This window comes from Melanotaenia boesemani, chromosome 7, assembly GCF_017639745.1.
Source record: "Melanotaenia boesemani isolate fMelBoe1 chromosome 7, fMelBoe1.pri, whole genome shotgun sequence".
NCBI lineage: Eukaryota > Metazoa > Chordata > Actinopteri > Atheriniformes > Melanotaeniidae > Melanotaenia > Melanotaenia boesemani.
Genome location: NC_055688.1, coordinates 13,531,261 through 13,546,846, shown reverse-complemented (window position 1 = coordinate 13,546,846; position 15,586 = coordinate 13,531,261). Strand labels below are relative to the sequence as shown.

Genomic DNA, 15,586 nt, shown 5'->3' with positions numbered 1-15,586 from the left:
CTTCAAGTTAAATTCAAATTTTGGGTCCACTGCAAGGCAATCAGGCTAAATTAGGTGGACAAGTTGCCTTCTGTTGCTCTAGGAAGAGATGAAACAGTGAAATGCTGCTGCTTCATCTGCTGGCACCGATTGGTTAAAGAGAAAGCACTTTTTAGCCAACGCTGTGGCTCTCACAGGGTTTCCGTACCAATATAGACCATTTATGAATAAGTATTTCAAAAGCACATCCAAATTCCAGCTTACTTATAAAAACCCTGCTTCTAAAATTATCAAATACATGTCAACATAAATCAACTTCTGTTTAAGCTGGCACACTAACAAAGCAGAAATCATGAATACTGGGACTCATTTTAAGCCACACAGTTGGTGTGTTAAAATAAATGGTAAAGTGTGCCAAGTTGTGGAAATGAGACAAGAACAACCACAAGTATAACCATCACACTGACTTTCTTTGTACAAAAGTCTAGAAAAACTGATATGCAACAGTACACAGATCCAAGAGCCAGTTCTGTCCCTTATGAACTTACCTTTCAAAGTTAACAAGTATGCAGTGACAACTTGCCGAATCAATGTAAATGAAATTCTTGTGAATATTATGCATATGTTTACCGAAGTATTCTGCAGCCGTTTCTCCTTACACTGAAGGGAACAAATGTACAAAATGTAAGAAGCTCTGCTGCACCGATGTCTTTCATTACAGAAGGGAGAAGAGCCTTGTTTCCAGGGAACAAGAATAATTGCTGTGTTTATACAATCAATGGTACAGAGCAGTCAACCTTCTCTAGGGAAATATAAACAGTACAGCACAACCACCTGCTCCTATCTAAAGCTTTGCATTTAAAAAAAAACTATACTGATATACTGATTTCAGATTGCGTGCTTTGTACTTTGTTGCATTGGCTATGCTGTGTCAAAAAACAGCTGCATTTGCCAATTAATCCTAAAATGGGTAGTTTTATATTCTGCAAAATCTTTTCTGTTAGTCACATCATGCCTGCAACAGGTTGTATGAACAATCCATATGTGCAGTAAACATGCAGAAAAGTACTTGTTTTGTTGACAACACTAGAGATACCTTCTGATTATGATGGGACATTTAATCTTTTACCCTCTTTAGTACTTCCACATAGATTAAAAATAATGTCATATAGGACAAGATGAAAATGTAGATGCTATGGCGGGTCGTCTTATGTACAGTATTGTATAATGCCACCAGTCATAGCTCAACAGTTTTACCAACATCCATCTTTATAGAAAGGTCACATGAGCTCCTACCTTTGTAGAAGCATTCCTCGCTGTGCATGATTGTGATCCTGTGTCCCCTTAGACAGGAAGCCCGGTGGAGCTCACAATGGTTCTGGTACAGCTTCCCATCTGAACCGCACACAGGTTTATAGTGTGGTTTACAGCGATCCAAGCACCTACACTCCCCTTGGCTGGTTTCATGGTTGACCACACAATGGCGTCCCAAGCCACAGTACTTATGTTCACATGGACCGGGATAGCCGTTCTGCCCCATAAAACCTACAGTACACACAAGGAAAGAATTATGTTAATACTTTTCATTTGATTATAACTTGTTATGAACGTCTACTTGCCAAAACAAATGAACCTGGATTTATGCCCATATTCCAGGTTGACCCCAGTTGGGCTGTGTACAGTCCCCTCAGCGATCAGGGAATTTGCATTGATGCTTGTAGGTGTTTTTTGTCTGTTTAAATCAACTGAAAGTTTCAGTCAGAACTATGTATTACTCAAGTCAAATTCTCCACAAAATATTCACTGTAGGGATGAGATTTAAAAATACATAAATATTATATATACATATATATATATATATATATATATATATATATATATATGGGCAAGACTGTAGATATCTAGAAATTTAAGTAAAATGCCATTAACTAACAGAAAAATGCCTTTTGGTATCTGAAGTCAAATAAAGCATAATAAAGCACAACAAGCATCACAGATTTAGCTAGCCATTTATTTATTTGTAGATTTTAAACTCTTCATGAGGCATCTGATAACAGAAATGAAAAGCTATTTAAGATTTCAAGGGATGTTAGTGATGTTTTCAAAAAATACTGGCTAATCAGCTTTAGAAATAACCATGTTGTTGTGATGGACTTGTTTTGAACCAGCTTCTGAAATTGTTAGCAGACATATCTCAGACGTCTTGATATCAAAATAATATCAACAGTATTTCAAATATGGAAAATTTCCATTAAATTTCACTTTTTCCTTGGTAACACAACTCTAATTAGCACAACAAGCATTTACAGTTCATATTTGCTTCATTAGAACATATAAAGCAAAAAGAAAGGTGATGAAACAGAGCAAACACTGGCAATGTGGCTTTTAGTTCACATGTTCATTTATACACATCACACTGAATGACTAAAGAAGGACCTGTTTGTGTGCTGCAGCATTCAACACATAAACAAAGCAGCTGTTAAAATGACAGCACTAAAACCTCGAAGAGCATTTATTCATTTCAGGGGTTGAAGAGGGACATGTAAGAAAGGAGAAGAATCAAACTCTGCAACATATTTGGTACACTGTAAATATTCATAGAATCAAAACTTCAGGATTTGTGAGGACAAATCCAGTTAGAAAATGCTGTACAAGAGCTACTTTTTAACAAATAATATTCTCCAAGGATGACACTTTTGGACCTGCATGAACACTAACAAATCTTGACAGGCCACAGATCAGTGTCTACAATGAACTATGAACCACATCAAACATAACAGTTTTCTAACAGCATGTCGTGCTCTCTGGCAGCTCTTTGAAATAGTCCACAAGGAGTGGAGGGATATGTTGAGCACCAAAAAAAAAAAAAAAAAACTTAATCAGAGAGAATGTCTTTCAAGAATGCATTGATAAATTATGAATGTGAGCAAATACTGACAATGACTTCATAAAGAATTAGTACAACTTTATTGGCCACTTAATTCGACTGTAAAAAGGTAATGGGAGGTAAAGCTCCCTAAGTAACATTACAGTAAGAGGTCGTGTCTGTTTAAGACAATTGTCAGGTGTTGTAAACCTTTAATAGAAACACTGATTTCAAGTATTCTCGCCCAGTATGTGTCCTTAAGAAACCTTCTCTTTTACAGTACATCATGAGGAATAGAATATCGAGGCGATTCAGAATTATTCTAATCACATAATCTTTCAGGCAGAGCATCGTCAGCCCCATGGTTTACAACATTCTCAGCATTGTCTGAGGCTCATGTAACAAAGTATGCACATTGAAGCTATATCTCACCAGTCCTTTTGTTTCAACATGATAAGCAGAACATTTTATTAGATATAATGAGAGTTTTAAATGTTTAAACAAATACCTTTACATACAGACCACCACTGTGTCCTGATGAATGAGTTTACTATCAATGCAGCACCACAGTTAACAGCCTGATGAAACAGTGTCAGGAATGAGTTTTTAATGAACAGGGTACAAATAAAATAACATACAATATGCATAATAAGTAAGCAGCATTTGTTTTATCCCCATAAAAGAATAATGAAAGGGAGACAAGCACATGCACGGTCGTTTGACACTGCATCTGTGTGCAGAAAAGGGTTTTGTGCATTTAGACTGATCGACTGTGGTTTTACATTCACTTCTTGTACTTGAAATACGTTGCACCACAGCAAGTCAAACTGTGGAAATAACCAGCTAGATTTTATACTTCTCTTTTGGGGGGATAGGGGCATTTAATTTTATTTTTGTTTTAAATGTATTCATTAATGTTTGCAATGATGAAAATGAAAAGTGCAAAAACATTCTTGACTCAAATATGTAAGTTAATATTTGTGTTGGAGTTTATTTGATTTGACATAATGTGAAACTAATAAAGTTTAAGCTGGAGAAGAAGGACATTTGTCGTTGTTCATCCGACAATTGCAGTTTCACCTCAATATTACTGCTAGAGGAGATTGGCACTTGTAAAGCAGTATAAGAACTGCAAGCAGATTCCTGGACAAAGTAACAGCCATCTATCCATTAAAACAAAGTGACTAACTTCACTCCATCTACAGGTTCAATTCGTTGATGGCTACAACAGAGTGGCTACCTTAAAATGCTAGAGCAAGACACATTTATTATTATCATTTTATTACTATCACAAGTTTCCAAAGCACTTTAAAAATCAATGCAAACGATCAAACTGATTTTGTATAGCCTACATTGTTTCATTTATGTCTCTATTTCCAGATTAATCTGTGCAAACCTACACATTTTTTTACTGTGAAAAATGGGTGGTTGGTACGAAATCTGCACTGGCATTAGGAGTTGGCACTAATGTTAAAGGTCCACAACCAGCCCACAGTGGCAAACCACTGAGGGATCGGTGACTGCTGGTTAGAACTGGCTTTGGCTGTTTAAGAGCAGCAACGGACCACTGAGGAAGCGAAGACTGCCGCTCAAATGCTATAACGTCATTACAGGTAAGTGCATAACGTCTGTGTTCATTTTGGTCAGCACTTACTCACAATAGTGTGTACTACAGAAGAAAGTGCTTAGTGCGCACTGCATTCCAGTGCACTCACGTAAGTGCAATGATTGAGACATCCAATGTTTTACATAAAAATACTTTATATACTTTATAATTTGATCATATCCTTATTCCCATGTGTCATGTCATAAAATCAGCGGTGACATATAGAAATATTTCCCACCCCAGGTACAGACAAGAAGGTGAAAAGAGCAAAATAAGTCAGTGAACTTTTTGTTGTTGAAATGCAACTGTTTCACATGACTGTTTAAAAAATACATTACTAGCTTTTTTTTAGCAAATACAATCCTATTTCTGGTATTAAAAGGCTTATTTTTAAATTCAACTTTAGAACTTGAGTCAGCTTTAAACCTAATTTTAACTCTCACCTGATTGTGAATGCATTACTTCCCATCCATTCCTTTTCAATAATGCATAGTCCAATACAGCGACACAGAGGCAAAACAATCATGATGGCACAGTGATATCTATTATGTGCATTTGTGGAGCTGTTGTTGCCACACACCATCCTGAAGCTGAGAAACTTCACTATTCAACTGTTTCATTCAGGACGCTGCATAACATTTTAGGCACCATGTCACATGCTAGCAAACGGCTATAAATAAAGCAGTCGTTTTGAATGCTCACAAGCACTAGTTAAGTTTTTTTTTTTTTTTCAATACAATGTTGGTAATCTTAAATAATTTGAAAATAATTAAATGAATTGAGAACTGCCCTGCAGTTACTGCTCAAGTGTAAAGATTGTAATCAAAAATAGGAAACAGGCCAAGGCTTGCATATACAAACTAACACCCACAAAGCATGAAATCTGTTTTAATACTAACCAATGAATACTGACCAGTGATGCTTCACCGCATTAATCAAATCTTTGATACATTTAGCTTGAAGCAAAACAACCTGGTCTCTATATTCTCATGAAAAACAAATGGACACTAAGTATTTAAATACTGCATTGAGACACAGATCTTCTGTTGAGACCTGATTTTTTTTATTTTTTATTTTTACACATTCCCCAGTTAATATTAGTTTCTGTCTATTTCATGTGTATATGTTGTTGCCCTGAGATTGTGCATGTACTTTTGTGTAACTTCTGATTGGGCTGATGCCTATATTGGCCATGACAACCTGCAGTAGATTTCAAGTAGATTTCTCTTCCACTGGGTTACGTTTTCCTAATTAAGTTAGGTTAAATAAAAATACAATCTCCCCAGTTTCCAGCCAAAAATCTCGTAAGTGTGGTGTTGATTTTTTTAAGTACAAGTTGACATAATGTAATGTATTTAAAGATTTAGGTTCTTAAAACAAATAAAAACAATAAATACTTGGAGTTTTGAGAACAATGTGGGTAGTATAGATGTCTGAGTTTAGCTTTAGATGCCGGACAACAGGGTAAACAAACTCAATTAAAATGTCACATCACATCCCCAACATCTCCCCACATATATCTCTGCCTTATCCTCTGGCAATCACAGAGGATTTAGATGGGATACAAATGTGAACACTGTGACCCGATTGGAGTCAGTCAATTTGCTAGTTTATTAATTCCCCGTGGTGCACTGGCATAATGATTATTCAGTGAATTTGTGTCGCGCAGCCAGGCATCCTCTGCCACCAGCAGGGTCAGCGAAGGGCGCAGTCATTTGTTATCAGTATGCACATCCAACTGTCTGCTCAGCTGACGTCCGAGACAAATGACGAGCACAGTCACTGATTTATTGAAAACCTATTATTTTCTAAAATATGAAATAAAAGTGGAAAAAAAATCCATGATAACAAGTATTCAATGTGACCTTCTGAATTGAACTGTAGCTGCATACTTGTAAACACTGACTTGGAGCAGGGATCAAAATAAAAGCAGCTGTAATGTAATTCGCTGTCTTGCTCAATAACACTTCAGCACTGCAGATGCTGCTTTTGATTTCACAGAAACAAAACAAAACTAAATCCCAGCTGACATCTGTTTAAGAGGTGGGTGAAGTCTGAACCCTGAAACTTCTAACCATCAATGTGTCATCAAATGAACATAATTTCAAGAAAAAGGTCTATATTCAGACTTGAGCTGCACATGTTTAGCATCTTTTTACAACTGAGCCAATGTAGCACTGAAGATTGATTTTGAGAACATTTATGGTCTCTCCTGCAATTTAATAGGACTAAATAAACCATCACATTTCTATCATCAATGTTCTCCATTGGTGCTGACAGGTGCTGGCCAGCTCACTGACCACAAATAAACAGACATGCGTGTGAGTTTGGTGTTGGAAGAAGTGATCCAGAGCATGGCTACATTTCATTGACAAACATGACAATGGCACAAGCTCTTATGTCTGCATTAGAAAGACAAATAATAGTAACAGATGATAGGACCTATATTCTTGCACGGAGGCATACATAGCCATGTCACTACTCTGCTGTGTTTCTTACGTGAGTGGAGTAGAGCAGTGGTTCATAACCCATTTTCTGTGGGGATCCTCTTTATGTAAATACTAAAAGGCCATGGACCCCCTGCCCCATCGCTGAAACTGAAACCATGCTTGGTTTTATGCTTTCAAAAGCGAGATTCTTACCATAAATAATGCATTCTGGCTTGTTTTCCATAAAGCCTAAGTTAAAAAAACAACAACAAATAACCTTAATTTCTTTTCCTTAAAATAGTGTGGACATTAATCACAATGGTTCTGAATGAACAAAGCCTTGGGGATCCCCTTGGGGGATCCTGGACCCCAGGTGGGGAACCACTAGAGTACTCTCTGAGGGTCTGCCTGATGTGCTGATTCTTTTAATTCAGTCCAGTCGTCACAACAATGGAATAACTTCCTGCTTTCTGTGGATGCTGGAGAGTTCATCACTGACCAGCAGTGAGTTTTCCTCTTACTGGGGAAAATATTCCTGCTGTATCTGTCTGGACGGTGTAAGTAGCTCATTAATTTGCAGTTAGCTCACTTGAAGCTACAGATGTGTATATGTGCTTCATGGAGACTTTAGTAGGCTGTAGTCAGGCACATTGTTATGATTCATTCTTAGAGTGAAGTGGTGTAACAGTTTAAGGGTTTATTGTGATGTGCTTTCTGTGTGGGCATTGAGCCATGCGCAATAAGAGTAAAAGAGAGATTTTATTTTATTCTATAAACTCTGGTTGGGAGTTCTAAATAGTTGTTTCCTCATAGTAAATAGTGTAGATTAGCATTACAGTATAAATATTATTGTCTGCTTTTCAAGTGCACAAGAAGGCAAGATTCTCTTCCTAAACTCTGCTAAATGTTCCTCTGCAAAAACTCCTTGGAGTTGTATGTGTTTCAATGCACTTCTTGATGTGGATGTTTATTTCTTGTTCCCTAGCCAGCTTTCTCTCTGATTGGCTACATTACGTAGCACATCACCATCCACACTGTCAAAATTCAGGAGTGGTTGGTTTTCTTCACACATATGAAGATATCGTGTCGTAAATATTGAACATGTTCAATATTTCCGATTCTTGGCTACAACCCGTTTTGGAGGTGATTATCGGGACAAATCTGCTTGTAACACACCTTTTCATGATAGTCAAACGTTTGCCGTCCTTGGCAAAATTGTGAGAAAAACAGCCCGAAAATCATTATGTGTGTACCAGGCTTAAGATGTAAAATACAGCATGAATCCATCTCTGCATGCCACCCTTAACAGAATACTTCCACATGATCTGATCCAGAACGACGTGAATCTAAAATTAGAAAATCACCACCTGATCTTATTTCCTCTGTTCATTCTAAATATAAAAACTGTTGTATTATTTATTCACATAGTTGAACTGCAGGTAAAGTTAAAAGTGACCATTACTGTGAGGTGCAGTCAAAAGCCTTGGTTGAGTGTCTGATTTGAAAAACAACAGGTCATCTAGTGAGATGATTAAATGTATAAACATGGTAGAGGGAGGGGGGAGAGGCTGAAAATCCTAGAAATTCTAGTTACAATACTTAGGTCAGTATTTACTTTATTGCACTCCAGGATGACTTCATGCAAACATCTACAGAGTTTTTATATTAAGCAATGCATTATTTAACCTTTTCAGACCACATCTGTATTTTTGGTATCCAGATCAGTTTTAAGATATTATTGATCTGAGTCATTTTCTAAGATCTAAACTCAAAGTTTACTCTTTTTAGTTATTAAATAGTCAGACAATTTTTTGACACCGTAAATCTGTGTTGTTGATACTTGTTTGCCTTCTTAAAAGCACTGGGTCGGAAATTGATATGAGAATCTATAAAGAACCGGATCGATAGCTACACTAGTCCACCTCTGGTTAAATTATAAAGCAAGTCCTCTATTACTTTTGTGAGTAATACTCCTAGAGACAAGCAGAGTGAGTTTTTACCTAGGTGGAATGGAAAATCTTGATTTCTGGTTAGAAACTGCTTATTTTACTTACCCGAAATAAAACCATGTTCATACGGAACAAATCAATAGAAACAGTTTGTCTTGAAGACAGACATAGCAGAACGTGTAGTTTATCCCGGCCCTAGAGTATTTGGGCTGTAGTTGATTGAAAGCAGTTGTTCATACGAATTACACTTAATTCTTTTAGTTAATAATAACTTCCTTTTTTTATTCATCAAACATGAAATCAAGAGAACTGTAGAACCACCTTAAATGAACTGATTCCTTTTGTAACAAGTGACTGAATTTAACAAATCCAGGTTAATTTAATAAATTAGTTCAACCTGACAGTTAGATCTACTCAAATTATTAATTACCAATCGTGCAAAGACTGCAAAAAGCATATTGAGCAGGAATTGAACCTGTTGTGATAGCTAAATTTTAATTATGTGCTTTACTGCATGTATTTTGTTTACTTTTATACATTCTGTTCTGTTGAAATGTTGAAGTTGGCGTCACGAGAGTGAAGCACAGTCCGTTGAGAGACACCCACTACCACACAAAGCTGGTGTTTGTGTTATTCTTGCAGCAGAAATAAGGCTGTTGATCAACATCTATGGATGGTTTATCTCAGTACTTGTTGTTGCAGTAGAAACTAAAATAAAATGTAAAAGTATGAATTAAATTATGTCCTATTCACCTAATATCAAGTTTAATGTCAATATGAAGTTATTTTGAATAAATCGAATAAATGATTTGCAACAATTAGAATTTTTTGATGTTTTATGAATTATCATTGTCCCCTGTAAAGGTAAAACATTAACCTTTAGTCAGAGCATGTAACAACATCAAGGTCAGTCTCAAAAGATGTGATTCCAGTGTCTATCATCTGAAGGGCATCATCTCTTGATGCATGCATAATGAAGAGACTACTGTGTAAAGGGATAACAGAGATACCCTGACATGATCAAAATAATCTGATCTTTGCTGATAGATTAAAGTAGATAAAGTAAAAACAAGTTGTATATTAAAAACTGCCCTCTACAAGTATAGAACAACCTGCTGTTGTAAATAAATGCAAACCATCTTCTGACATTTTGCTAAATCTCTATGCTCACATCCACATAAACAACGTGCCCTGATGTTTTGAAAAACATTTACTTTTGGACGTGTTCATCTAGACCACATTTTCTATTTCTGACTATTTTTCCCTCTTCCTCCAAGAATGTTGCTCTGGCACTTATCTTATGTTTTCCATTACAACAGCTCCGACTCCCCAGAGTGAAGAAGCAAAGTGTAGTAAACAACACTCAGAGGCTGAGCTCAGTGCACACAGCTACCCACAAGTAAATAGGAAGGTATAGAAATCATAACAATTACAATAAAATGAAAACATGGTGTATAGACTGTATAAGTTTCTAATACACAAAAAGACTCTTTGTAAAATTAGTTCTTTAAAAAAGAAATTAAGCAGGTGCATAAAGTCTGTAAGTGTCTTGTTTTTTTTTTTGTTTTTTTTGTCCACAATTCTTAAATTAAACTGTGACCATTAGCAGCGTCTCCAGAACAGCAAGCTCCTAAATGCCACCAGTTTGTTGACAATAAATTATTTGTGACATATTTACAGGGTGAGAAATTTAATGGCCTAAAGGGTAATTTATTTGAAGCTGCGGGTAGTGGGACTGTTTTGCCCAGAGAACATTTAAATTTGTAAAAAATAAACATGATTATGATTGAGGTGAGAGATCTTCAAATTTATTCTCTTTTTTTACATCCAGGTCTCAAAATCTATTTTTTGAGGGGCCTTTTAAAATTAATTGAAAAATTTAGTTTATCTCAAATTTACTAAAAGAAATGCAGTAAGAAGGAACCAGGTGAACAAAAGTTGGTATCCTCTCTTAAACTTAAGACATTATGACTAAACTGCTATCACACCCACCATGATAGAAAACATTACTTATCATGGATGGTAAAACTAACCAGACATCTTAAATGATCATGCAGGTTTTGAAGAAACTGTGCCTTCTTAACAGCAAATGTTTCCTCATCCTCTTGTTTACAACATCAGATTTAAACATTTATTGACACATCTGTAATTTATATGTTGTTACCATTAAAAACGCACATATAGAAACACTGATCAATTATTCAACATTATGGAATAAAACTGATAAAAAAAATATATATATAAAACACTTTTCAGTGTTTTAAGGCAAATGTTAAATGTTTAAAACAAGTCTTTGTTAGAGGATCAGGACTGCCAGAAGCAGTTCTGGTAAATGTCGCTGTCAAGACTTGGGTGAGAAAGCCTGAGTCAAGAACAATTTTAAGAATAAGGGTGGGGGTCGCAGTCTCCTTGTTTTTGCTGGAATGCGACCCCCACCTTAGATTTCAGGGTTTATTACATACTTTCGTGATAAAGATGCAATGTTAGTTTGAGTTCAGAGGATCATTAATAACCCAATGAGAGATTTGTGGTCAAGCCAGTCCATTGATATAGGTGCAGCCAAAGTGTCCTCTCCTCCCCTGGATGACTTAATCCTGTGTATTTGTTTAAAATAAGGTTCCAGAGCATGTTTTTCTCAGATTTGTGTTTCTTTCTTCCTTCCTTTCTGCTGGGTCTTATGCTAGAGTCCCCATCAAAAATAAATAAATAAATAAATAAAATAAAAGCTTTGAGGTGCGGTTCCTGATGAACTGAGCCATATAACAAACAGAAAAAGTAGGAATGAGAGGAGCTTTATTGGGAATTCAGCTGCATTGATATAAATTTATGCCTTAGCATACAAAAATATGTCAAAACATGAAGAAAAATCTAACGCTCAAGGTTGTGCAGCACATTCAGAGTGCAAATCACAAGTTTGATCATGAGATCTAGGTTTGCCGAAATCACTACTTCTGTCCATAAGGTTTGACTGGGATGTGAAAGGATAACGAAGAAGCTTATCTCTACACCTGGTGCTTGTATTTATTTTCTCACCAGTAAAGTGACAAGTTGTACAAAAGTGCATAATGAAGTAAAAAAATTGTTAAAAACTTAAACAAAATAGCAAAAGTACAAAATGTCCTTTAGAAGCTAGGCCATGCCCATCACTAGAGCTTAGCTATAGGGCTCTAGTACTTGCTGCCCTTCCAGGCCTAAGCTGCTAAATTAATCTTGCACCTGGAGCTTCCACTCTAGCTTTATACTGGAAACCCCTCCTGCATGACAAACCATCATTAATTGACATTAACTTTACAGTAAAATACAGTACTAATATGCAAAACTTGAAACATGAAAAACATGTGAACATAAATTCACCAATAAAATTATTAAGACTAAAATTAAAAATAGGTTTCATATATAGGTCTTCCAAAAAAGAAAGAGTTACATCAGCAGAAACACTGCTTTGAATTATCTACACATGCTATATGCCGTGTAACCTGCTCTATAAAAGCATTTGGGCACTCACCACAGGTGTAGCAAGTGGTTGTCTGGTGTTAGATAATGGATTGAAGGGTTATTGTCTTCTATCTGTTGTATTAATGCCTCCTCTTTCTTTTTTCTACTTTCCTTTCTACTTCTGTTCACTATTCTTTTTCTTTAGTCTGTCCCCACCGGTCAGGTCCAGCAAGATTATGTAAATTTCATAATTCAAAAGAAATAATTAAGATTTAAATGAATAAACAAATACAAAAATCTGGCTATCAAGAGGACTCTTATACCCATAAAGCTCTCCTTGGCAAAGCAAATTTGTTCGGCACAGCGCAGCAGCCAGACATGTGGTAACTACAGCCTCAATAAATGCCTTTACATTAAATAATGTCACTATAATTGCTGTTTTTACACAACATGGTCACTTGCTGGTATACACCACATAACATAACTTAGCTGGCAGCTAACTTTGATTTCACGTCACACAGATGCTAACAGTGGCAACGGAAATGGTGCAAGTTACATTGTTCATTTAAAAACAGAAAAAGAAGTCGAAAGTATTGCCGGCCAAAACTGAACGGACCTAAAGATAAAGTGTCCTTTTAAGTCCTTTAGCTAGCAGCTCCAGTTGTTCTCTAATTTAAAGTCTACAGCATGTTACGGAACTTGACTGTGGACAGCTGTGAGAGAATCAGGAGGGCTTCACAAAGGGAACAGAGAAAGCCCAAGTAAGCAAGTACACTTAAGAAAACAAGACCAAAAAATAAATAAATAAGCAACTGACGATACATACAAGCGACTTCCCAGAAAAACAAGCCCAGCAAGTGGCTGTGTCCCAGCTGTAAACAGGAAAGAGCACACTGCTGCTGGCCAAAATTAATTAATTTAGCTAGTAACGGACAAACTAGTAACTAAGTTACTGTATTTTAAGAGTAATGCATGAGGAATTAGTTACTGGTAAAAGTAACTGCGTTATAGTAACGTGTTACTACCATTACTACTACCCAGCACTGCTCATGACACACTTTGTTTTGGTCTACAGGCAGTGCACAACGGCAAGCCTTACAGTAAAACGATTTTGCTTTTTGCCCCTTTTTGCCCATTGTATTCACGTTGAATATGAAGATCAAGCAGCCTTTTGCTCTTTTGCTCAATTAACACAAATGGCTTGTATAGGGACAACATGCAAAACTAACACCAAGTATGTTTGAAAGAATAACTCCACACACTCAGTGAGATTAACTCAGAAACAACTGTTAAAAGCAACCTATTAAATTTAAAATTTAAATTTACAAAGAGCCCAAGCCTGTACTTACAATCCAGAGGGTTCAATAACAGCAGTAATTCTAATTTGGAGAGGTCATATTACAGGCGTTTTTGCCAAAATTACCCCGCTTGATAAGGGGTTAAATGGCCGTGAGAGCATAAAACAAATGGGAGATATGTGAGTTATAAGGAGTTGCATATAAAAAAAAAAAAAACTATTACAGCCCGAGTGGTCACCAATGAATTCTCGCTTTATTTTTCTTTAAGAAACAGTCATTTAAAGGACGAAAGCAGTGGTTTTCTTTTATAGCAGCTGTCAGCTAACCTGATGCAGAAAGTCCTGCAGAAGAAACTGGGTGGAAACGGACTGGTCAGGCAGTCAGAGTGAGGGGACACACCCAGTAGTGTGTTTATGTGTGTGTATTTGTTTTGGGTACTTGTTTCCTACATGACTGATGATTACCTACATGACAAAAATCTGACTTCACACCAGACTGCAATTTTGTTCCCAAAGGCACAAAATGAATTTTAGAGGTTTATATTTGATTTAGGGTCAAGTTTAGGCAGTTTGTTGTAATGGTTAAAGGCTGAATACGCCACAAAAAAGACAACTTTGTCCTTGCTCTGTTTGCAAGAAAAGAATAAAGTTTGTTTAGGCTTAATTATTTCATACTTCATGAGAAATTTCTTCTGCAGCTTCCACAACAAGAACAAAGTTCTCAGTAACAGCCTTAAGGTTTGGGTAAGGAGCAGGTGAAGGCACTGTGTCAACCGAGAGTCCCCAAGGGCAATACAAACCAGACATGTGAGACGAACCAAGCCAAACTTTGGTCTCTTAGCAACAAAATAATAGCTTTGAGCCTAGCGAGATTTTCTCATGATTTCACAAATCTCTCAAGAACCCAGGTCCTTCACAAGTTTCTGCCAAATACAAACTTATTTAAAACCCAGCTCCTGGAAAAAGATAGCTCAGCCTAAATGTGTGTCATATAAATAAAGGAAAACGTGAATAATCATGCTTTCTGAGATGTCCGTTAATGTTTTGAAATATAAAATTTTATGTTGCAAATTCACAAAGTAAATGTATTTGCTCCTGCATATATACCCCTTTACAACTATAGTGGAATTGCTGACCACAGGTAAAAAGTCTAAGGACATCATATACAGTTACATATGTCACATCAACAACTGTTTTTTGTGCCACCTGTGTAAACCTGCTGCAATGCTTGTACCCATCAGCATAGCAATGGTGGTGGTGTGTTTCCACATACTGAAATGTCCTTCCCTCATCCCACCATACGGTAATTGCATCGTAATTGCAGCACTGTGACAACACTTTTACTCCTGGTGGCATAAACAACTCTTGAACATTTTATGAGATTCTATTTCAGGCATGAGCTTTTTCAACCCTTTGAAGCAGAGCAACATACTTTCTTTGAAACATTGATGACTTCCCTTCCACCTCAGTGAGTCCATTCCACAGGCCTTCCACCCACCGACATGTTGAGAAAGTCTTTTAAAAACATGTGATGTCATTTCTTAGGGTTTCATTTTCAACCAGTCACATGACTACAGATTACATACAAAGCTAAGAAATTCATAGTAAGACTGGAGTTTTAGCTTTCATGTCTCCATGTTTTTGTTCAACAAATTCAGTACTGTTCAAAGGAACAAGTGTTAAAATATCAATTAAAAAAAAGAGAAACAAGTCAAATGCACTCAGTGCAGATATGGGATAGGATAGGTATTGGGTGGAGGTTTAACATTGCACATTCATCTTGTAGCTCTCTACTATTACAGACAGCATATGAATCAAACAGAACATGAAGACGAAGTCACATCCAACTTATTCATAGAACACTGTCTACATTTATCACAAATTACTCTGTAAAGTACAGAAAAGGCGTAAATACAGATCAAAACTTTATGAACACATTGCATATGGAAAATCCTTTAGCTTGTCAGCTGGTGAGATTTATAGCCATCACACAGCTGTCCTCTAAAGTGTTTACTAAAACATCTT

General features: G+C 36.5%; 1 protein-coding gene across 2 annotated transcripts in view; it reads right to left on the bottom strand.

Annotated features, from left to right (window-relative positions):
* The window catches only part of fstl5 (follistatin-like 5), a 198,387-nt gene that overhangs the window by 132,602 nt on the left and 50,199 nt on the right, over positions 1-15,586 (bottom strand). For both annotated transcript variants that reach the window (XM_041990335.1, XM_041990334.1), the window contains exon 4: positions 1,276-1,524. In XM_041990335.1, the coding sequence (XP_041846269.1) occupies positions 1,276-1,524 (249 nt within the window). The remainder of the gene's footprint in view (positions 1-1,275; positions 1,525-15,586) is intronic.